This window comes from Magnolia sinica, chromosome 2 (genome assembly GCF_029962835.1).
Source record: "Magnolia sinica isolate HGM2019 chromosome 2, MsV1, whole genome shotgun sequence".
Classification (NCBI taxonomy): Eukaryota; Viridiplantae; Streptophyta; class Magnoliopsida; order Magnoliales; family Magnoliaceae; genus Magnolia; species Magnolia sinica.
The window spans coordinates 82738641-82763398 of record NC_080574.1 but is presented as its reverse complement, the minus strand read 5'-3'; the positions used below and the strand labels follow the sequence as shown (position 1 = coordinate 82763398).

General features: G+C 39.1%; 1 protein-coding gene and 1 long non-coding RNA gene across 6 annotated transcripts; both read left to right on the top strand.

The window, feature by feature from the left end:
• The first annotated feature begins 4601 nt into the window (after positions 1-4601).
• LOC131229396 (RNA-binding KH domain-containing protein RCF3-like) lies at positions 4602-7603 on the top strand. 5 transcript variants are annotated; one of them, XM_058225350.1, is made up of 5 exons: positions 4602-5086; positions 6105-6169; positions 6584-6711; positions 6925-6998; positions 7397-7603. In XM_058225350.1, exons 2-5 carry the CDS (start codon positions 6139-6141, stop codon positions 7455-7457), a joined length of 294 nt encoding a protein of 97 aa, XP_058081333.1. In that variant the 5' UTR covers positions 4602-5086; positions 6105-6138; the 3' UTR covers positions 7458-7603. The 5 variants fall into 5 exon arrangements, 3 of the variants coding, with proteins under 3 accessions (XP_058081333.1, XP_058081339.1, XP_058081326.1); XR_009163312.1 differs by adding an exon at positions 7151-7277 and having other exon boundaries at positions 4605-6169; positions 6923-6998; XM_058225356.1 differs by lacking the exon at positions 6584-6711 and adding an exon at positions 7151-7277 and having other exon boundaries at positions 4606-6169.
• A 2482-nt stretch (positions 7604-10085) lies between these two features.
• On the top strand, positions 10086-11542 carry LOC131229392 (uncharacterized). Its single transcript, XR_009163302.1, has 2 exons — positions 10086-10309; positions 10837-11542. It is a non-coding gene; the product is annotated as an uncharacterized LOC131229392 (long non-coding RNA).
• The last annotated feature ends 13216 nt before the right edge of the window (positions 11543-24758 follow it).

The window sequence follows — 24758 nt, the reverse complement described above, 5'->3', positions numbered from 1 at the left end:
TGTCTAATACTCACTTTGAAATGGTTCTAAGTTCTAATTGATTTTAAATTAAATCAAGTTGGGCTAGCTCTATTTAATTTTGATTCCAAGAAGAGGAATATCTCAATTCCTCTTTCAAATTAGTTGAAATGCAGAAATAAAATAAAATAAGAAAAGCTAACAAAAGAGAATATTAAACATGCACAATATAGCTTAAAAAGAACACAAACTTATCTCTCAGAGTGATGCTTTGATTTTACTTGAATTCGATCTAAAACTCTAAAATTCGTTCTCTATTTATAGTTACAGAAATCACATCTACTAGTCTTATGGACACTACGATTGGTCGTAGGACAAACTGCATTTTAAAATTTTGAGCGCGATCGGATAAAACCGTTCCACGACTGGTCGTGACCATCTTACAACTGGTCGTGAGGCACTAGGTTTGTTCGCTGTAGTTTGAGTCATAGATCCTGGACTGGTCATACGACGAGTCGTGCACTGTTCACATGACCGGTTGAATAGAGTCCAGGACTGGTCGTAGCTTAATCAAAAAATTTCAAAATTTTGCAACAAACTTAGGATTGGTCTTGGAATTTCTTGGACTGGTCTAGGCAGTTCTTGGACTAGTCGAACAAGGTCCAGGACTAGTCTTAGAAGAGACCAAATAGTTATAAAATGATTCAATTCACTTATGTATACAAAATGACATACCCTAAGGTCAATCTAAGGTCATTCATACCTTAAATGTGAAGTATGAACATTGAATCTTCATTTCTTCAGATGATAGTTGACCTTTGAAGATTATGAAGCTTTGAGATCTTTACATGATATAGCTGGAAATTGAGATCTTCTAAAGCTTGGATTTATCGTTCTTGAGTTGTACTTGATCTTGAGTTGAACATTATTTTGAGTCTTGAACAAGCACTCGTCCACTCCCAAAAAAAGGAGCAAAGCCGACGGACTTGGGGTGGCTTTAGCTACGGCTAAAATTAGTCAGCGAAGGTCACTAATCCGTTGCCATAAGTTCAGTTTTGAATGGTGGACATCCAACCGTCCAGATGTTTCTCATTTTGTGGTTCGGCCGAGACTTATTTAGTGATCATATTTGGGGATCGACCCAGAATGATCTTGGGAAATGGATGGACAGCGTGGATGAAAAATATACATCATGGTGGGGCCCATAGAGCCCTCCCCTTTCCAAAGATAGGTTTACCCTTTTTTTCTTTTGTAAAAGCTTGTGAGTTTTGTACAAGATGTTAAATAGTGGTGACTCGTTCATGAAAATAGTGGCAATGATGTAGAGTTATTCAAACCATTAAAATAATCTGTCTAGTTTTAGGTGTTTAATATTTATAATTTTCTTATATAATAAAATCTTAACCGTCCATAAATTGGTCCCTCTTGCATGTACAACATTTAACAGATCTTTTTGTTATAAACAATGGTAAACGTACACTATTTCAGATTTGAAAAGCTATCTGATTTAGAAGAGGATTTGGGATATCAAGCGGCATTTGCCCCCACTTTCCCAAATTGCTCACGCCATTTCTCTCCCAAACCATTCTTCCCTCGCCCCATCGCCAAATCGCGCACCCATCCCCAAATCCCGAAAGTTTCTCTCTCTCTCTTTCTATCTCTCTCTCTCTCCAACGTCTCTCGATCTCCCTTTTCCACTCCGGCCTCTCTTGATATGGCTTCCATTTCCATTGCTTGTTGAAGACGTGGATCTCTCGATTGTTGCCCTCCTTCTTGCTGGAACACGCCAAAGTCTGAGAAGGTCCGCAAGAGAAGAGGCACCAGCAACAGCCGCAGCAGTAGCTCCCCTTCTCCAACAGCCGCAGCAATATGCTACTCTCTCTCTCTCTCTCTCCTGGTTTCATCATCTCTGAAATATCTTGCAGAGTGTGATGGATGATACGCAGGCACTTAGAAATTGCATACATGTCATACATGGTGGAAAAATCTGATCTGCGTCTTGTGGGTGGTCTAGTTTTTGGTTTTGTTCTGTTTTTTTTTCGGTATGAAGCTCTGCACGTACACAGTTTTGTACTCTATCAATAGTAAATACACCTATGTTCTTTTCTTTCCAAGCCTTCAATGGGAACTGAATTAGTTAACATTTGTAAAATGTATTTTTGATTCTGCGTGGTTTCTTTTCCCATTTTTCTGATTATTGGTTGGTTGCTATCTGTTCCATACATGCACTCAGGTTGTAGCTTTGAAGGAAGATGGGTGCCCAAAAGTTTGGGTTGTGACTTCAGATTTTTGTCAGCAGCATGCTGCATATGGGGCAGTATGTATACTTCTCTGTATTAGTTGTGTTGGCTTTCAAAACCATCACCTTCCCACTTTCTTTTCTGGTCATCTGTTTTCAGCAGCCAGATTCATCTATCAATCTATTTTCATACCTATAAAAATGTCCATATTTGTACCTCACGTGATTAATCTATTTTTTTCCCCCTGCGGAATCACAATATAAGTTAAACAAAATTAAAAATCTTCCGTCTGATTGCAGGGGCAACCTCTGATTAGGTTGGAGGTTATTGTGGCCTGTTTGGATTGGTGGAGATAAAAATGTAACCAAAGAAATGAAATTAATTTCCTCAGACGTGACGGTTTCCCTTGTTTGCAAAAGACAGAGGACTGAGGAAATTGATTTCCTTTTCCTCATATTTCCTTAGATTTCTCTATGAAGGGCCATTTCCTTTTCCACTTCAAGAAAAGGAAACCTTTTCCTTTCCATGGTTTTCCTTAGACAACTAGGACATGGGATCACAAGAAAGCTGACTTGAAATAACTATGGCAAAGCTCTGAAGTCTGATGATGATGGTGATATGATGAGAAATGCACCTTTACTTGTTAAAAGCATGTATCTTGCAGTGTTAACTTGTGTGGTTTTCCTATGTATTTAAAGCTTAATATTGAAGCATAGAATTCCCTGGTTACCAGAAGTAGCAGGAAGTTGGAGAGACAAGCATAAAATAAGTTATCTTAGGATTGTAAGTGTCCAGTAATCAGAAGATCTTTCAACCCTATGTAGGCCACTTATGTAGTTCCTAGTATCCGAGTTACATGTACTTGCATTCATCAATTGATATTACAGGCTGAAACGCATCTTGGAAGACCTGAAGTTAGTTACAATGAGATGACTCGATTTGGGTGTAAAAAGTTTCTTATCAAATTCAGTTTTTCATGCCTTCACTATAGAGACTTGCTCCTGATTAGGCATTTGGACAAGTGGCAGGTAACTTTGGCTAGACCCTTTCTAAGAATGATTTGGTCTAGAACTAATGAGCTTTTCATGCATTCAATGCATGAGTGCTTGTGGACATGTAAGGAGGAGATTTGATATTTTACTAGTGTTCTAGAAGAACATGAGTCAATGTGCTATTTTGTTGTTCCTTTCCTTTTGTTAGTAGCTGCAATTAAGGCTGGGGAAAGAACCATATTTCTAGGACCAACACTCAAGGATCACAGTGACTGACTAAGACTTGTCTGACTTGTTAAAAAAGACTATGTTCTTTCAGTTCAAGACATTTAAATGGCTTGATTGTAGTTAACTGACAAATGAATGCAGAAATGAAAGCAAGAAACATCTTTGTTTCCGGTATTTTCTGTAGTAGTTATACAAAAGTATAAACAACGTGAGAAATGGGAATAAATAAAGGTAGGCATCCGTAAGGGGAGAATCTTTATTGCCATTGAATGATTGTTACTCTATCTCCGATTTTGTCAGAGATGTTGCATGTTATGTATGTGTATGAAGTCATTTATCTTTTACTCATGTAACTACATTGTCCATTACTTGCAGCATGCCTGCCTTATATTCAGTGCTGGTTTTAATAACAACTATTTACTTTTGTTGTGCTGCTTTATAGGGTGCCTTTGTTTGGAGTCGCAAAGCTTTGGTTTCAGAGGTGAGAGGATACTCATTGCCTTCACATCACTGCTACTCAACAGATCACTTATGAAGACTTTTAAACCAAATTGAGGACTAGTAATAATTCTTCTTCTTCTTCTTCTTCTTCAGTACGGAAGATGTTCGACTCCATTCCTCAAAAATTGTATTTTTCTTCTCTCCATTCCTCAAAATTTGCATGGTCGTACCAGCCTGATGGATGATTGGACCTCACCCCTATGTTCTTGAAAAGGGTGATATTCTAACTCAATTTTTGTGCCACAGGAAGTACGGAAGATTTCAAGAAGCCATAACCCGAGAAGGTAGTCTGTTGTTCTTCATTTGGTTTCTTTGCAAACATCTGAATTATCCACCTATTCTATCCAACTTGAACCACACAATCTTTTGTAAAATTTTGAAATTGTTGTGCCTTTGGGTTCTCATTGCCTTGGATTCTTTAAAGGCTTCATGAAAAATCACTTCTTAAGAACCAAAAGAAACATGTTGCTTGATCAATGGAGATGTTTTTGGTTTAATCCAGTAATGGTATGTGTGGGGCCAAATTTTGGTAACTGGAGCTTTTGGTGTGGTGCACACATCACGGCATGAATCTCTCTCCTGTCAGACGATCTTCGCTACCTGATGAATGTGCAATTACAACTGATGGTTAATAAGTAATGGGGCCCGATCTGATGTTTATATTTATTTGATTGTAGTCATGTGCTTTTTGTGGGGGATCTCCCATAAGCCATGTGGCCCATCATATGGGTCATTCTATCATCCAAAGGCAAGCCTCATATGTTCAGTTCATTTGCTCAGACCAAATGTTTTTTGTTGTTGTTGTTGTTGATGGAACACTAGCATTTTTTCTATGCCCCAAATAACACCTGCTTCCTTTGGTTTTCTGTAGTTTTTACTCCTTTTTGGCTTTGTTGTGTAGGCCTGCGAGAGGAAGAAGCACTGGCAACAGCAGCTCCCCTTCTCCAAGAGCTAATTAGCACCTTGGTTCTTAGCAGGTAGGTATGCCTCTCTCTCTCTCTCTCTCTCTCCTGGTTTCATCATGTCTGTTGGGTGCAATCTGGGAAGCGAAAGGCTGGAACATGCAGAAAGTAACTTCAGAAGCTGGAAGTTGGTGCTGATATCAAAGACACTGTAGGTTGGTGGGTTTTGGTGTCCAAAGAGTTGTGTTGGGTCTTCAGTACTCATGTATGGATTGGCTAGTTTAGGCATTTTACTTTAGAACATGTATGGTGCTATTGACATAGGTGGGTTATGGATAAATTCCTACTTGGATTTTTTTTAGTACCCCCGAAAGCATTGAGGCAGTTGAATTTGGTCATGATATAAACATGCTCTAGAAACATATGGTTATAAATGCATGGATTGTTGATATATTTACCTGTTGGTTATTATCTCTGCTATCATTTAAGTACCGTGAGATGGTTTGGCATTCATTTATTGGATTTTTCTACATGAAGAACATGTCATTGTTCTTATTCTTTTAAAATTTTAAAAATGTTTTCAATGTGCAAGCGGCAGTCTCTAGTATGTATTCATTGGATTAAAATGACCTCTTATTTCTTTGAAAACATAGGCATGTTATTTAGGTCAATTTGTACTTCAAAATGGACAACTTATTGTTAATATTATTTGTAGATTATTTGCTTGATTTGTTGTCATCATTGCCATCACTTTAATGGCCACAATATTATCATTTGGATGGAATTGTCTAATAGGAGTGAAAAAATAAAATGACAAATGGGAAATGCTTATCATCTTCCCCACATGCTGCTGAATACACCTTATGCATGTTTGGTGATCCACATCATTAATCTGGTGGATACACCATTGAAGGGGCCCCAAATTGCCTCAAACACAATCCAAATCCAACAGAAAAAGGACAGGTGAATGACCACTACCAAAAAACTAGGCAAAGCCAACGGACTTGGACTTGGGGTACTTGGTAATTTTGGAGTCCTTCTTGGTTAGGGTTTGGGCTGAAAGTACGAGTGCTGGAGCCGACACTTTCGGAGTTCGAACTCATTCTTTTGAAAAATAGAAGAATGGGAATATTAGTAAATATGGATTTTCTTGTTAAGAAGAAAATGGAAGATGGATTGAAAAAACATAAAAGAGAAATTTTTTTTCTTCTTCTTTTTTGCTTCAAGAGAGAGAGAGATGGAGAGGTACTCATAAACATTATGGTATGTTCTCTTTGAAGCAGCCATTGATCGATCTCCCTCCAATAGCTGAAGAGAATGGAAGAAATCAGAGCACACGAAGTGAAAGGTACACTCTTTCTCTCTCTCTCATTTGCTCTTTTAAGGGCCAGAAATTGGGTAGCAACCATGGCAGTGGCGGCCATATCTGCCGCTGTCCATGGCCTCCTACATGTTTGAAGAAATGCTTCAACCAAGAATTGCTCTGACGATCGCTCTGTCCATGGCCATGAGAGTTTTGTTGCATGTGTAGGAACTAGAGGCTTTCCTGCCTAGCTAATAGCTTCAATCGCCATCTCTAGTTAAAATTCAATAAAAATATAAGAACCCTTTTGTTGTTGGAGATTAACTGCTAATGGTCAGGTTGATCCCTCGACTCAACCTGACCCAACTGCACATCAAGTTGAGTAATTCAGAGTTTTTGAACAGAACACAATTTGATTAATGCATGTATCACCAATATTTTATACTGTGTAAATTCCAGGTGTTGATTGGATTCATCTGCTAGCACAATGGTTTGATTTTCAGATTCATTGCTCCGATGACAACCGGATATCAGATTCATTGCTCCTTGCGTGTGTACTAGTTGATTTTGGAGGTTCTTTTATAATGGTATTAGATATTTGCTAATTTTTATTTTTATTTATTTATCTATTATTATTATTATTATTTTTAATTGTTGAAATGCTAAATTGATGAAGTTTTTACATATGCCAATTAGGCCGTAGACTACAAATGCTAGTTGTTGTTTCCTTGTGTTTGATGGATAAACTAACTTGAAGGCTTCTTCTTCTTCTGTGCTATTTCCACTATTTATCACCAGAGCATACTGTTCCCAGCCTCATCATGAGATCAGGAAGCAAGCTTGCTCAGATCAGCGACGTAACATTGCATGCAGAGTAAATTTTTTTTTTTAATTAAATTATTTTAATTTAACAATTACAGAGTTGAAATATTAGAATCCTTAAGATTGGATAGAGTCCGGATATTTTCCTACTTGATTTTGTAACCTGGTCGCTGAAGTTATGGTATTGATATTTAATGTAAACAGATGTCAGGGGCTACTGTCAGCCTCATGAAAGATAGACCTGAGCTAACTAAAAAGGTGGTCCAAATATCCGGTAGTTCCGAGCAGGCTGAGAGAGCCCAGAGCCTTCTCCAGGTATTTGTTCTAAGCAGTTAGTTTCTATTTTCCCTTACAATTTCCACTTATCAGACCATTCATTTTTTAGTGCTATTTTCTTTTCCAATCTTAGTTCAGATTTGTAATTTGAGCTGTACTGCCCGTCTTTAACAGCACAAGATGCCACACCAAGCTAAATCTAAGCTATGGGTGTTGTAAAGCCGAGATCTTGTAAGGTAGCAATGGATGCTTTCAGTTTTCACCAGTAATCTGTTTTCCCAGAATCTGGCAGTTATCAACAATCATTGTATAAAAGGTAAGAATGGTTTATTTTTCTTTCTCTTTTCTTTTTCATTTTAATGTCAATCTACAGTTCTACGAATAGGAATGCATTCCATTGTCAATCTTTTTTTTTTCTTTTTTTTTTTGGTGGTGGTTATCTTATGCTACATCCATCTGCTTTCCTGCACCCGTTTATAATTTTTTATATAATTGACGCGGATTTCCTGCCCATGCCTAGCAGGAAGTTCCTTCGCTGGGATGCTAAGTGGGGCCCACCATGATGTTTATGAGAAATTCACATGGTGCGTCCGTTTTGAGAGATCATTTTAGGTTATGAGTCTAAAAATGAGGTGGATCCAAAACTCAAGTGGGCCGCACAGGAGGAAACAGTAGGGATTCAGTGACCACTGTTTGAAACATTCGTGTGGCTAAAAAGTTTCATAATTTTTTAGTATTTTCACTTCATAACAGTGGGAATGACCTTATAAACCATTTGGATGCCATATAAACATCAAGGTAGATTTGGATTGCATTGATGGTACTGGTTAGTGGTCGATGTTCTATAAGCATACCGTAATGTATATTTTTTATACACTTGGGTGGACCATACTATAGGAAACAAGGGTGATTGACTGCCCAACATACTTTGTGGTTGGTTAAAACATTTCCGGATTAGGTGCGCCCAGGCCTCACCCAACATAATGTGGTCCTGCTGTGGAGCCCACGTTGATGCATGTATTGTATATCCAAGCTATCCATCCATATTTCTGCTCCTTTTGAGGGGAAAAAAAAGTACATCCAAATCTCAAGTGGACCACAGTGCTGATTGAATTCCCACCATTAAAAATTTCATAGGGCTCAATGTAATACCTGCCGTGAGTTTATTTGCCATCAAACCTGTTGATCAGGACATAAGGACCGAGATGAAGGGAAAAACAAATATCAGCTTCATCAAAAACTTTTGTTGCCCACAAAAATTTTGTAGCAGTTGAGATTCAACAACTACTGTTCGTCCAATATGGTTCACTAGATATTTGGATCTGCTTCATTTTTTTGGATTGGTGAATGAGATATTTGGATCTGTTTCATTTTTTTGGATCATGCTCTAAAATGATCTGAAAAAATGATGGAAGATGTTGATATACAATATATACATCATGGCAGGGCTGATTCAATACCACTGATAAAGCTGTTGTGATTGGATCTGCTCATTTCTAGTTTTTCCTATGTAACAGGGGACTTCACTTCTTTAAATTTTACTGCGTTGTTGCTTGTCCACTTCTGTGCACGCAACAATCCTGTATGCGGATCATATAAAAATGTTTTTTTTTTCTAATTGTTTAGCACATTTCATTTTGGTTAACTTGTCATCTGAAGCTTACAGTTCAAGTTCTGTGATATTCTTACATTTGCAACTTCTTTTACTTTGACTTCTTTATTACTTACATATGCAATTTCTTATTTTCATTTTTTTGATAAGTATTATTGTTTAACACATTTCTTTGAATCATCTTCTCCACTAAACTTTCCTTTAATTGAGTACTAATCCCCACCAAACTTTCCTTTATGTTCCTATCTCAGGCTAAAAGAAAAGAATGGCCGATTGAGAAGCTGAGGAAGTTTGAGGTCCCCTAAGCTCCAAAATATATTTTCCTATCATTTGTCTAATGAGACATGCACCAATACACTCTGCCAACACTCTTATGTAACCTGTCTTGCTGCAGCAGAAAAAAAATGTAATTTCTGTCTCAAAATCTTTAAGCAAATTTCATTTATTTTTTATATTAGTTTCATTTGATAGCATACGAAAGACACGTCTCTTCAATTTATACATTTTCTTGTGGATGGTCTTTTCTTGTTTGATAGGGAACTTTATTAGCACAAGGATCTCTAAAAACTGTTTTTAATGGGTCTAATTTCTCATACTGTTTTTAATGGTGGATGCCATGCTCTTGGGTATATATGTTTTTCATTGATCTACTTTTTTGTAGAAAAATATTGTGCCTAGATGCCTAGCGGTGTTGATAGCAATCAGGTTGTAGACCTTTATCCTATATATGCATTGACAAATGCAGGTGAAAAGTTTGGAGCTCTATTATGAGCATAGTTTCTTTAATTTCTGTTTTCTCTTTCTTGGGCCCGTAGCATGGTTGTAAGGCAATCCAGTCTGTCCAAATCCCTGACCCAACTGCTGATGGATCATCCCTGAAATTTTGCACTGAGAAGATAATATTAATCATCTGATTTTTCCCTTCAAATTTGGGCCACTCACTATTCTACTTTAATAATCCATTTGATAGCTGTTGATTTGAAATGGTTTTGATTGATTTATTAGTGTCATTTTAGAGATATGCTCCATGCACAATAAGACCCACAATTTGGATGGCTTGGACAGCTGTACATCAGTGCAACACATGAGGAGGATGAGTCACCACCATTTTCAAAATGGTGCTAAACTGGCAAGGAATTTGGCTCTATTGTCGTACATCAAATGTATTTTTGTCCAGTGCCACTGTTTTTCCTCTAAATCTGGAAATTAAAGAACTACCCCTTAGCTTTCTAAAGTTACCCCCCAGTAATTCCAACAAACCGCTCAACTTATTTACTGTAATTTATCTTTGTTTTGCTTTTCTATCAGCAGCTTAGTTATCTTAGCTGTAGAGAGTAACAGTTATACTGTGAAAACTTATTTCAATGTTGGAAGTCCTTTTGTTGAAAGTACCAGCACTGAGTCTAGTGTCTACATCTGTTGCAGGCTCTGGAGATGGAACCTTGCATGCACGGAGCATCAGCAGATGCAATGAGGTATTCTTCAAATACAAGACTCTGGTGGCAGTTAACCACTACCTTTAAAATGGCAGTGGCATCCTCCTTAGATGTGGCATGCATGATGCATGTATGGCAATCCAGGCCGGCCAAATTGTTGGATGAATTATGGTTCAATCATAGCTTGAAATCCAACCAATCAAGCAATCCTAACCATCTGATCATGGTTACGAAATGGATGGTTAAAAGAAAGATGGTAAGTTCTGCTAATTTGATGGGAAAAATCAGATAAGTTGGCTTCCATAGTTTGCTGAGTGTGATTTTTGGGCCATGCTCCATCCACATTTGGGTCAGCAATATGGACTGTCTGGATTATCATACCTCTCTCTTTTCTTTTTCTTTTTTTCACAAAAATCTGGGTCACCACAATATTGATTGGTATGGTCCGATTTGTTTTAAACTATGTTGATGCTGTTACAAGTACCTAACTTGTTTTAAACTACATTGGTGCTCATGCTGATATCAATGGTTGTAGTGGTGGTGTTGCTATTTGATTTCTTTCACAGGTGGCATCCTGGAACACCTCTGTTGGTGTGGCGGCTTGCTTGAAGTGGGCCCCTCGTTGGGCTATGTTTGTCACCGCATTTGTTTGGGTGAAAAGATGATAGTAAGAGACATAACATTGTTGTCATCCAGGTAAATTCTCTTTCTCGGTTTTCCTATACGCTTCAGTGACATCCACCTGTTTGGGTGAATTTTTGGACTCCTATTTTATTTATTTACACTAGTAGGTCATTTTTGAAAATAAGGGGTAGTTGTTCATACAGAAATTGTTTGCTGCAATCAAAATACAAAAAATCATCATCATCCTCCATGGCATGACCCATCCACCTCCACATGGCATAAATGTATATATGGAGATTCTTACATGCAACCTGAACCATCCAAATCATGAGGACTCTTTTAAATCCTGGATTTTAAATCCTCAAAAGGTCCTCTTTTAAAATTCAAGAGAAAAGGAGTGCAGAAAATCCTGAATTTTCAATCCTTTTCAACTGTCATCATTGAAGATTATTGGTTGGTTCTTATTTTAGTGCTCTTTTACAGTTTTAGTGCTCTTATCTATGAGCTGGATTTCATAATGCATTGAAGATTATTGGCTGGTTCTTGTTTTTCTTTTTACAGTTTTAGTGCTCTTTTACACAATAAAACAATGTTGGTCTTCTTGTGAGCAAATCTCTGTATCCTTATAAATTGTGTGTTGGTTATTAGGTCTCACAATTTGTCATCCACATATAAGGCTTGCATATTATGGATATAGACGTCAATTTCTGCAGGTTGGGTTGTTTTCACATTTCATCTTGTTAGGGGATCTTTTTCCTTTTCATTTCATCAATTTCATTACTATATTTGTCTTATCTTTTTGCATTATCTCTGTTCTAATATGCATAATCATGTGATTGTTTGTCTTCAACATAATCACGTGCAAATGCAACCCAGATCTAAATAATTGAATGTGGACTGCTAATCTAGAGATTTAAAGCCAAGGACTTCAAGAAAACCTCCACAGGTCAAGCAGCAAAAAAAAAAAACAAAGACTTAAAATGATGTGGTCTCTTTTTTTTAAAGCATATATCCAATCCTAATATTTGGAATTTAGTTGATATATTTGATTTTGATTTCTTCCTTTTCTATCGTGTAGACTTACCTTCTCAAATAGGTTGGTTCGTTCAGAGCTTTGGAGAAATGGGTATATCTAGTTTTGGATGTGTGCATTGATCAATACACATCTATAACTAGATATACCAACTTCTCCAAAGCCCTAATGAACCAACTTATTTGATAAGGAAAAGTCTATACTCAAAAGGAGGAAATCAAAATCAAATATATCATCCAAATTCTTTTTTTTTTTAATTAATGAGAATCGCCGACGGTTTTTAGCCACCGAGAACACCGACGGAATTTAGCCGCCGAAAATGCTAGCGGTTTTTAGCCGCCGGCAATGCCGACGGTTTTTTGGTAGTGGTCTTTTCGATGTAGCTTTAAAAACTCTGAACATTGAAGCTTACAGAAGTGAACAAAGTACTTGACCTTGCATTTCTTGAAGTAGATCATCGTTCTTAACTTGAAGCATTGTGATGCAATGTCTTAAACATATAAATCAACATGCTACACAAGACAGATTGTGTTTTTGGCACCACAAAATTTGACAACTAGAGCAAGAAACCATAACACTTACACAATGACTTGATACGGGAGCGGATCATAGGAGATGTAGTAAAAACAATTCGATGCGCGGCTGGAGAAGTTATGGCTGTAGCACGATTGGCTATGGCTTCTGTAAGATCCACGACAGGGATAACTATGGCAGTTGCGCGTTCAATATGCTGAGAAGTTGTAGAGGAGATGGGCTTCGTATAACGTCTCAGAAAAATCTGTACAAAGGCCCGAGTACCACCTTAGCCAGAAATGCCTAAGGACCGGATCCTGTCGTAATTAAGGCAAAAATTTAATTAAGTACAAAACTAAATAAGCGGTGGATTTAGCTTGAACCACCATTTCCACGAATGAGAAGACCTAAAACTATTAATAACATTGACTCAACACTATATAAAAACCTAGAAAAGATCCCAAGAGCCTTCGCTCTCGGGAGTACATTGAAACCCTATATCGAACCTGGACTGCATGTTGAAAATCCGATGACCGCGAAACTATAGGATTATGTCCGTCCTACTGGGCTTGACAACCATCGGGGGAATCGAGCCCAGATAGTATCCAGAAATGCACAACTTGAGCCCTGAGTATAATGTGTGAGAAACGCGAATATCTTTAGAAAATGTAATGAAACTTAAGTGAATTAGGCCATTCTCTCACACGCGAAATTGAAGATTTCAGACTGTTAGTTTCTGACCAAACTTCACCCATGGAAAAAGAAAATTTCCCTGCTCATATTCGTATACTTGTGGCCCTGATCGAGCAAGTTCGATCTTTGATCTGACACAGGTCCTCTACGGTCGATCGGCCTATCCAATCGCACCGAAATCACATCCTAGCATAGATCCATTGTTAGAAAACTTACCCTATGACATAGGTGAGTTGTGGGCCTCCTTATGTGCCCTGTTTGTCAACAACAGTCGCCCTTTGGATATAACCTAAGTATACCAGGGCCCTGGGGCCATTTGCATCACTTCTGGGCCTATATATAGCCCTTAAACCACCCCATTCCCATTCTATACGAATTTTCTAAAAACCCTAAGGGAGAGAGAGAGAAAAGGAGAGAAAAGAGGAAGGAAGGAAGAAAGATTCTTGGAGATCTTTGCTGAGATTCTTTCCCACAACTCCACTCACTGATTCACCTCCCCACTTCGCTACACAACCTATTTCAACTACGATTTCGGTAAGAAATCCAAACCCTAACGCCGTAGTTAAGACCTAGAATAGTCGTTTATCAACCTAGCTAACGGATTTTGTGATTTAAGTACACGTCATTCCATTTTCTGGAACATAGGATTCGAACCGAGTCAGACACGAGTATTCCGTCGAGAGGTGCGGACTATAAATATTTAGGTTATGGTTTTCAATGCTTTCAATGTTAGCTAATGATTTATGTCTGACTTCTACCATATTGTCTTAGATACGATGTATTCGATACAATATACATATGTGAGCTTTGTTGAATACAAGATGCATCTCATGTGTTTGTTGAAATGTTTGAATGAACATGAAATTGTGATTTGTGCTTGTCATGACTATAAATCTAGGATTCATGTTTGTCGTATGTATGACGATATCTTTGTGTAAGGATTTGCCATAATATATGTCGTAACTAATCTAGTCTATGTATTTGGTAATGTGCAGTCTAAGTGTTTGATAAAATGTCTAAATAAGAAATTGTTGATGAATTGTATTTAATAAGGGTATTGAGATAAGATTCTCAATTACCTTATCCATATGTATAGTTTCCTTCATGTAATCTTAATTTCGACTACGCGATTTATGGATGAAATGTAAATGTTTGGTAACATGTTCAATGTGTTTGATGTAATGCTTATATGAGGAATTTATTTAGATTATTTGTTAAATGCTGATATGATTGTCACATGTATTTACATGCTACATCTGAGTAAGATTGAGACTACAATGTAGTCCAGGCAATTGGTAATAGTTCCTGTTCGGGTGGCCGAATTAGTCTCGTCACATTGGATATACTCGGTGAATCTAGGTCGTACGACGATTGTTGACAGTGGTTAAGCCACGAGGAGTGCTTATGCACTCCATGTCGATTAAGTCAGCATGCGCTCGTACCAGTCGAACTTGTCTAATAAATCGATTGACCTATTGTGTGTTTACCATATATGGACATCACTTCTTGAATCTAAGATACCACTTACCAATGTAAAAGTCCATTTCAACCATGATACCACGATCCGCTAAGACTTATGAGCAGGGCATGGTGGTATGGGACACTGTGGTCGAGCTGTTAGCCTACGCTGGGGTGACGAGCCTCCCCGCAGTGACCAATGTGCAAACCAAACTCGTGAGCCGGGCATGGTGGTATAGGACACCGTGTTTGAGCTGTCGGCTTACGCTAAGGTGACGAGCCTCCCGTAGTGGCCACGAGTATAAATAATGAATTTGTCTATCGACTAGTTTTCATTAGGGGTGATGCCTTATAACTTGCCTATCATATGTGAATAACTAGAATTGATGACCTTAGATGGATCCTTTGGTTTGGGTTAATGATATAAAGGGAGGTATCTTAGATTTCCAAATCTCCTATATGAATAAGCTTAATTAAGCACTTGGCTAAAACGACCATGCACCGCATTGCATGTGCTTTGGTGAGGAAGTTTCACTTTAGGAAAGTCATGCACGAACTTAGTTGTTGGAGTCGCTTGTGAGGGAGCTTTGTGCGAGGGCATGCATCGTTACTGCACACCATTCTTGCATTAACAAGAGTAGTTAGGAAGTGATTGTTGTATTGCTTTATCATTACTGCTTAATTGACTTGATAACTTGTTAACATTTTCCTTATAGTACCACTGAGTTGATCACTCACTCCCACCCTGGGACAGTGTTTTAAAACACCAACCAGACTTTGGTTTAGATGCAGGTGATGACGAATCCTATGCAGCGAAGTTGGACTTCATAGATGAGGAGGAAGAATTCTTCTACGTTCAGCTCTCAGGCGGGTCTATGTAGACCTCATGCTGATTCGACGGGATTATAGGGATATATGGATTAGTTGGATACTTTACATTTTGATATTTTGTAAATTTTGAACCAATACAGGTACATATTCAGCCCGGCTACATAATCATACTTTGGAGGTTGTAAAACATTTACATGTTTAGATATATACGTGTTTCAGTCTTCCGCTTGCCAAATTTAATTATATTTGGAGTATGATATACTGTTTTAGTATAATCCCACTCATGCTCAATGCATTGATATGAACAACATTTAAACATCATTATCCATGTTGCATAAGTGATGTGCTGGATCTCGGGAGTTAAGCCTTGCTCGACCCTCGAAATCTAGGGCATTACACTCTGTAACAGGAGGAATGATGGGAGTAGGATCTGCAGGTTGATTTCCTCCTTCGGGAGTAGGGGAAGGCAGAATACCACCTGCAGTTTCAAATTTGTTGTGAGGAGTGGCCAATCTTTCTCCTCGATTTATCAAATCCAGAGGAGAACCAAAAATAATCTAACCTTCCAGAGTGTTTGGAGGCTTTATTTCTCTGATGGGCTCTTCCACAGAAATTTTACGACAAAGCAGTCTCAGAATGATGACCTGATCTTTCTCATAAAAATATCCAATCCCCTTATTCTGACTTGTAATTCCTCAAGCATGGGGGAGGAACCCAGATAGGTCGATCTACTGGAAACCGGTTGCATACTATGTAGTAATGATGAGCCCACCATCGCATCCAGGTATATGAAGCTGTTACTCTATGATTGTACCCCGGGAGAACAAATCGAGAACCAAAATTTCTCGTTAGGAGTTGCTTCCATATTAAAGCCCAATTATAAGGACCGACTCCATAACTCCTCATTGTTCGGGTGACCTCCTCACTTGCTTGGGGTATGGCTTGATTATATCCAAACTATTTGGCAAATCGACTTGGATAGTATGGTTCTCGCTAGAACTCTAGTCCTTCTCGCAATGGAAGACTGTAAGAACGAATACAGAGAAAGAAGGTCCTCTCAACAGGTTCCAAGTCATTGTTATCCTCGACATCTCTGTCTTCAGCCTGGTAATCTAAGTAAAAAGGGAAGAAGTCGATAGATTCCATGTTGTCAATTTTATCCACTATCCATTCATATCCCTTCTTTATCATTTTTTGCTTCAAAAAATGCCACAAGGGCAGATGATCAGGATGGACATAAGCCTTCTCCGGGTCATTGTATGTCCAAGGAAAATAAATGCCAAGCCATCTGGAGAAATAATGCCATGGGGTAAAAGAAGACGAAACTCCTAGTGCCGGGCTTGAACAGTGCGCTGTGGCATGACCAAAAGCTCTATATAACGAGCATAAGATGGGAGGGGTCAGGGAATATCTTCTTCTACCTTTTGCCATCGCACCCACCACCACAAATAAAGTTGGTTGAATAGAGTCTGAGCTTTTTAAACTGGGAAGCACAACTAAGCTCAACCAATAAGCTACGAAAGCGGCTAATTCAGTTTCGGTGGTGAATTCGGTCGAGCCCCTTATTTTTTTACAATTAGCTTCTAGTTCAGCACAATGACTTCTAGGGAACCTGAAAAAAGGAAAGACCAGTGAATAATTCATATTTATAGGTAAGTATTGTCTGAAAAGGAAAGAAAATGTTAAAACACTTACACCAAGTATTGAGAAAAATGTGTGAGCCATTGAAGAGGAGAAATCTTATGAACATCGGCAAAGTAAGATGTTTCACGAAAAAGCTCGATGGTTGATGTTGTAATTTTGGGTACTCTATTGGGGCCGACATAGGCAAACTCTTCATTCGAGGGAACATATTCATCGAGAAAAGATCCAGAAATAGGCAGGCCAGCCATCCTATATAGATCCCATAAGGTGATACTTACTTCCCTTACCGGAAGATGGAAAGAGTTCGTAGTAGAAGACCAGTATTTCAGAAAGTCTTTGTAAATCATCGTGTCTTTTTAAAAGAATTCTGAAGTGGCTTCTATGGCGTGATAAATCCTTGTTGTAATAAGGACGTCTTCATACTTCTTCCAAATCACTTTGGCCTAAGCGCTGTAATATGGATGATCAGTCCAAACACCCCGTGTTCTAAATTCTTCTTTACCCTACAAAGAGTGGCGATGACGGAAACATTGTTGAATTGTTTCGAAGAAATGACTGTAATATAAGGAATGAGGGTTGTGACATGGTGTGAGAAAGCAAATGTATCCTACTTGCCCAGTCTTTTGGGTTAAGCCTTTATATATGAGGTAGCCTTTAAAGATTTGTGGCTCTTTGATCACCCAATTGGACACATATAAGAGTCTGTTCAGTGTCATGTGGTCTGTCAGTTCACTCTGAATAATGGACCAGTGGCGCTAAAGTTACAAAGGGAGAGCAATGGTCTCATCTTTATAAGGGTTGCGAAATTTAATTACCTCAGTATTTAACTTGACTGAATCCCTAGCATTCTGAAAACGTCTTCGATTGTGTTCTCGAATTTTTTCCTAAAGAGCTTCATCTTTGCACTTTTCTCTTGTTTGTTTTGGAACGGTTGGGGCAGGAGAAGCCTCTGTAGCGGAAGGATGGGTGTCGTCTGTGCGAAAGTTGGCTGTGGATTTCAACCAATTCTCCCAATCAGACTCTTGTCCTAAAGTGGGGTTCCCTCTATCTCCTTCATCAGTACGGCCATGCAGATATGTTCGGATAAGCGTTGGATACGATCGGCAAAGTTAATGATGACAGGAGCTGGCTCTTTGAAGAAGGAAGTGTAGTTTTTGCTAGATTGGAGTCTTTTCTGACTGCAGGTCTCAGCAGAATGCGGGTCAGACGGCCCAACAGTACTTGAGGAGGCAAGAGGTCTTTTTGAGCTTGCCATTGGAAATCTATACAAGAGTTGGTGAAAAAAAATTAAATTTAGGAAGAAAGGTTCATTAAGTTAAAAAGAGAAGTATAAAAGATTGCTGAGAAGAGAGGATAGATAAATTTGAAGTACGGAAGAATGTTCAAGCACAAGTCATTGTGCGCAAAGGGTTGCACGCAAAGTGTTGTGCATAAGGGCATTGTTTGCTACCTGTCCTTGTGGGTAGAATTTTGGCTGAGTACGGAGAGGCATTGTGCACTCAATCTCATTATGCGGGACAAGATGTTGTGCGCAAAGGTGTTGTGCGGGACAGTTGTTGTGCAGCGCACAATGATGTTAGCACGCAAAGATGATAGCTTGACGGAGAAACAGTATGAAGTAGCAGGGAAGTAAAGTGGTGACAAAGAATATAAGTCTTGTATTTATAAGCGAGGTTTGGGTTGTTGTGCGGTAACCGTTGTACGGTAATCATTGTGCGGAAAAGGATGTGTGGAATTCGTTGAGCGCAGATCAATAAGCAGACAACAAGGAAAATAATTGTGCCAAAGGGAATATTGATGCTCACAATAAAGGAGAGCAAGAAAAATAGTATTTGGAAAGAATTTTTTTATTGATCTTACATTGTTTATTTTGTAGGTATAAAAAACAAAAAATACAGGATCAAAGGGGCATCTGTTGAGGCATAAAAAGAAAAAGGAAGCAAAAAGTTCGCTGTGCGCAAATCATTATGTGGAACTAAGTGTTGTGCGCAAATCGTTGTGCAGAAATAAACCATAAAACACAGATGACCGCACACAGCGGCCCGCACAGAGAGATCCGCACAAGAGGGTTCGCACACCGGGGTCTGCACAGAGATGGTCGTACAAAGGACTTCACACAGTGAGGGCCGCGCAAAGGATTCCGCACAGTGACTACATGGCATGTTCGCACGTGTGAGAAGGTATAAATACCCCCGACCTGTCAGTAAGGGGTCATTAGCAACCAATCAAGGAGAAGAAGATCCGAGAGAAAAGAGGTAGAGTCTCCACCTATTGTACGAGACAGGTGTTGTGCGGTGCAACACCATTGGCGTGCAGCACTGTGAGCACACAAAGTTAGCCAGCGCACAATGTTGTGAGCGCACAAAGTTAGCCAGCGCGCAACGCTATGAGAACACAAAGTTAGTGGGCATACAATATAGCTAACCAGCGCACAATAGCCAACGCACAAAGCATGGAATTGTTGAGTACACAGTGGTGCCCTGCAATATACGATGCTTCCAACACTTATTGCCTTAGCGCATAATGTCTTTTGTTTGTTTTTTTTATCACAAGTCTATTTTGGAATCAAATGAGAAAGGGATGTAAAAGAACTTGAAATACATAAATAACGTGATTATGTTCTTTGTCTTCTTTTGTTAATTATTAAGTGAATGAAATTTCTCGAATGAAATGCATTTGTTTCTTGTTCGAAACAACAACTCCTTCCTAAGTTTCATGGACTAGATTTTGAAAGTCCATATTTGCACATCAAGGAGTTTGATGAGATAGTCGTTACATTACACTTCCCAAACATATCTAAAGATATAGTGTGACTGAAATTGTTTTCCTTCTCATTGAAGGAGAAAGCTAAGACATGGATGCACTCCTTAAAGTCACGATCTATTGGCACATAGGCCGAGATGACTCGGGAATTTCTCAAAAAGTTTTTTCCATTTCATAAAACTAACACTTTAAGGAAGGCAATCATGAACTTTACCCAAAAGAGGAAAATACCTTCTTTCAATGCTAGGAAAGATTCAAGGATCTCACGAATTCCTGTCCACATCATGGCTATGAAATATGGTGAACAATAAGCTTTTTTATAATAGATTAACTTCACCAATTCACCAATTTGTAGAGATGATGTGTAACGGTGAATTCATGAATAAGGAGGCCAATGATGTGTGGGATTATCTTGATCAATTGGCAGAAAACGCGCAATCATGTGACACCTCCCCAAGAACTACCACTCCTAAGCCTACTTAATCAAATGAAAGGGGAAGAATTTATGTTTTAAAAGAGGAAGATGATATAAATGCAAGATTGGCCAATCTCACAAGAAAAGTTGAGGCGATGGAACTTAAGAAGGTAGAACTTATCAAACCTGATAAGGCTGCAGAAGTTGTTTGCAGTATTTGTGCTCGCAATATACATATAACTAAAAATTGTCCAACAATTCTTGGTTTTCAAGAAATATTGAATGACCAATCGAATGCCGTAAAAACTACTAAAGACCTTTCAGAGGACCCACCTCGAACATATACAATTCCAAGTGGAGGAACCATCCAAATTTCAGTTGGAGGAATGGACAAACGACTAACCTAGAAGAGGCTCTTATTCAATTCTTAAATCAAAAGAGGGCTTAAGAGGATACGTAGTGCGAAAGGCGTTATGTAGTGTGAAAAGGCGCAACTTTTGGATTCAAGTTACCTTCAATGACATCGAAGGCTGTTCAATAACATCAAAGGCGTTAAGCAGAGTTACGCGGACTGCATAAATTTGAGGTAGTTTTCCAATTTTAAACAGACAAGGCTATAAATATGGGTTTTCCTAGGAGTTCTAAATATGAATTATGTTTTGGGAAGCAGAGCAAAAGGGTGGAGTAGCCTCCCAGGAGTTTTTATTCTCTCATTTTCTATTTTTAATGCTTTCTTTTATGGTTTTAGATCCAATCATGTCTATTGTTGGCTAAACCTCTTAGCTAGGGCTAAGAGGTGAAGCTTGTAACATGTTAGGATGATTTTCTTGCTTTGATTCTTATTCTCATTGAACTTCTTTTATTCTAATTTGATATTAAAGGAATATTTTCAGTTTTCTATGATTTATTGTGACTCAAATTACAATAGATGTTGTAATAACTTTGGATATCTTCTTTTCCTGTTTTGAGATTGTGAGTTGGTAAATCCTGTTGTTCACCATTGTCTCCTGGGCAAGGTAGGGTGATGGAATCCCTTCCAACCATCATAATTCTCCTCTACTGAGAATTAGGTCAATGAAAGTTCATATTTGATTTAATTACTTTATCTTCCAATTGGATAGGATCAGACTTCAATTCCAATTGTGTTCCTTGAATCAAGTAAGGAAACATCTTGATAGCGACAAGTGGAACCTTGGAACCCTAGTTCCCTTTTGATTGTCGAAATCCCTTTCACAATGACTCCCTTATGTTGAGGGTCAAATATTGCATATTATCCCCCATTTATTACTTGATTTTATGAACATGATAATGATTAATGTTCTATTTTAATCATGTTTGTGTTGCAAGGTGAATTGAAGAGCTTAGATTAAAAGAGATGCTAAAAGTACGGATTTAACGCTTAAGAATCATCAAAGCTAAGGATGGATCTTACGAGACTAAGATAAAAGAATTCACATGCCAAAGATCTAAGGAAACCAAGTGAGGAGTTAAGAGAATTCAAGATTTGAAGTGTCGGTTGGCTAGCCTGAGTTTTGGTTCGGCTAGTCCAAGAAAGTTCGGCTGAAAATCTAGCAGCATGTTCTTCTGGAACTTGCAGAAGTTCGGCTAGCCAAAGCTCTAGCCCGAGTGTCTGTCGGCCTAAGGTTACGCAAATTCTACGTGCAATGCGTAAATTTGAGGCGGTTTCTAGATTCTTCCAACTCGGTACGATAGTTAGAGTTGCACAACTATAAATAAGAGTCCCTAGGATGTTCCTAGGCATCTTCTAGGGTTTGAGGAGTGAAGCAAAAGGGTGGAGAAGCTATCACTAAGAGTTTTTCTTCCTTTTCCTTAGTTGTTTTTATGCTTTTCTTAAGAGATTTTAGTTCAATCATGTCTATGGTTGGCTAAACCTCTTAGCTAAGGCTAAGAGGTGAAGCTTGTAGTGTGATGGGATGTTTCTTTTACTTTGATTCATGTTTATGTTGAACCTTCTTTGATTTTAGTTTGATTTTAAAGGAATACTTTCAGTTCTTAATGGTTTATTGCAACTCAAATTATAGTAGATCTGCAATAGCTTTGAGTATCTTCTTTTCCTGATTTTGAGATTGTGGGATTGGTAAATCCTATTGTTAGCTATCGTCTCATGGAAATGGTTTAGTGATGGAATCTCCTCCAATTATCACAATTCTCCACCATTGAGAATTAGGTCAAGGAAAGTTCAGATTGCTCTTAATTGTATATCTTCCAATCGGATAGGATATGACTCCAATTCTAATCGTGTGACTTGAATCAAGTAAGAGGGCTCCCTGTGTCACGCCCCAGACTCGGGGGCCGGACCCACAAGGAACCTAATAGCCAATTCTGGCTGCAACAACCTCGTAGTACCCCATTCTCGGTTTCTGGCTCAGGTTTCGATCATGGGATCCTACAAGGAGGATTTTCATATCACAATTCCAATCCAATTGAGCATACCCAAGATCATAGTAAGTAAATCATAGAAATAAACAAGGAACGCACTGCAAAATGCACTAAGAATTTAAACTTTACAGGTATAAGGCTCAAAAGGAACTACATAATATAGAAAGAAGGGAAGGAAAGGTCTGCAACAGGTCCTCAGCTTGCACCAATCCAATCCACAACTCCTCTGCTACTGCGCTGACCTAGGATTTCCTGTATACATCAATCGTGCATAAACTTATAGAAAGCTTAGAGGGCGGTGTAAGTGTGTGGCAATGGTGTTCAGAAGAATAAGGAGAGTGCAGAAAGAGCCAATGAACAATACCAACGCCTCCAACCGTACCGAGGCTAAGCTATGAATGCAGTAAGCCGTATTAAGGCTATGCAATGCAATACATGAGTACTAGGTGCCATACCAAGGAGATGCAATATAAGGCTTATATAGTCGATGCAAATGTAATGCGAAGTAATGCCAGTCCTCATATCCAATCGACATATCAAGTATAGTTCCATCATAAGGAATCCACCGGGGTCAAGTACACTGCTGGATGACTGCCGCTCTACAAGACTCGCACAGTCCAACTAGCATAGGAGACCTCACTACCTGCCCGTAGACAGCCAATCACCAGCGAAGCTTGACGGTAGCGGACCCATTCATGAGGTAGTCAAACTCAGCCTAGCTGTTGCCCTCTCTCTCAGGCAGGTAAGGCCGCACCCCATCCCAACTGACCCCGTTGCAGTGAGAGACACGGCCTCAAGGTATAAAGGCACTCGTGCACTCATGTTTTCAACTCTGTCTCGGTGTTGAGGCGTCCCCTCGATACCATGGAAGTTTAGGGGCTTTCACCCAGAGATATCCTATGCACCCTAAATGCTCAAGAATCATTTTCGGTGTCCACACACGGCCATCCACGATATCTCTATGGAGGCTACGACCCTGATGAAGCAAGGGCGAATATGCACATGTTATGCAATGCCAGATGCATGAATCACGCAATCAACCATGCATCAATCCCAAGCATCCATCGTGCTCAAGTGGTAAACTTCATCCCTCGGGGAGATGTCAACATGTCCTACACAATGGCACAACCATAGCTAATCATACCTCAACCAAGCATGCATATAATGTGTATGGGAGTGGACTATGAAGATGAATAAAGATGTTAATGAGGTGAATGAGAAGATGTACTCTCTACCTAACCATGAAAGGTCTAGGTACTTAACCAATTCCTTATAAGGAATACAACCTCTAGTGGGGGCCCATTTACTAGGGGTAGCACACGAGACTAAGCATACAAAGCTAGGGCCTAGATAATATGGAAACGGGCCTAACAAGGGACTAAGGTGGGCATTCAACCACACTTAGCAACTAATGGACCTAGAGGGGTCAAAATGGGGACTTTCAACTACCATTGCCCCAAGGCATCTAATCCACAAACCACATAAATATAAGACCCAAGGCCCATATCCAAACCATATGCACATAGGTCCCACAAAAGGCATAAGGAAGTAGGCCCAATACTACTTCTAACAATCATGGCCCAAGGAGGGGAACCAAGGCCTAAAGCCCAAGTCCTAAGAACCATAGAGTCCAAGCATTTAGATGGACTTAGTGGGCAGCCCATATATACAAATACATGGCCTAAAACAAGTTTTTGTTTTGGGTGGGATGGGCCCCATTACATCAGCCCAATAACTAGCCATTTAAGTGGGCATTCAAGGCCCAAATCCACCTTTTCCTCGGTCCATAAGTCCAGCAAATGGTGGAAGGTCAAACCATCATTTGGCTGGCCATGGTGAGACATTCCAGCCTGACCTGGGCCTAATAGGAAGCCCCAAAATCTGGTATGCATTGGGTCCCACAAATGGTTATCAAAGGTGGTTCAAAATAAGCATTAATTAAGCCTAAATAATTATACTAAGGTATAGGTGAGGAACACGTACCCAATTTATCAATGTGGTGGGCCCCCAATTCCAATAAAAATTCAGCTATATATTGTGTATTTAAATGGCCATGGCTCGACTTTTAGTCCACTAAACTTCTGGGCCTATTGAGGCCCAGAAACATGTGAAAA

Coding starts and splice junctions, on each gene's coding strand:
- LOC131229396 (XM_058225350.1), top strand. CDS start 6,139: ATGGAAGAAATCAGAGCACACGAAGTGAAAG. Junction 6,712..6,924: donor TTGGAGGTTCTTTTATAATG/GTATTAGATATT, acceptor TTATCACCAGAG/CATACTGTTCCCAGCCTCAT. Junction 6,999..7,396: donor GACGTAACATTGCATGCAGA/GTAAATTTTTTT, acceptor CGTCTTTAACAG/CACAAGATGCCACACCAAGC.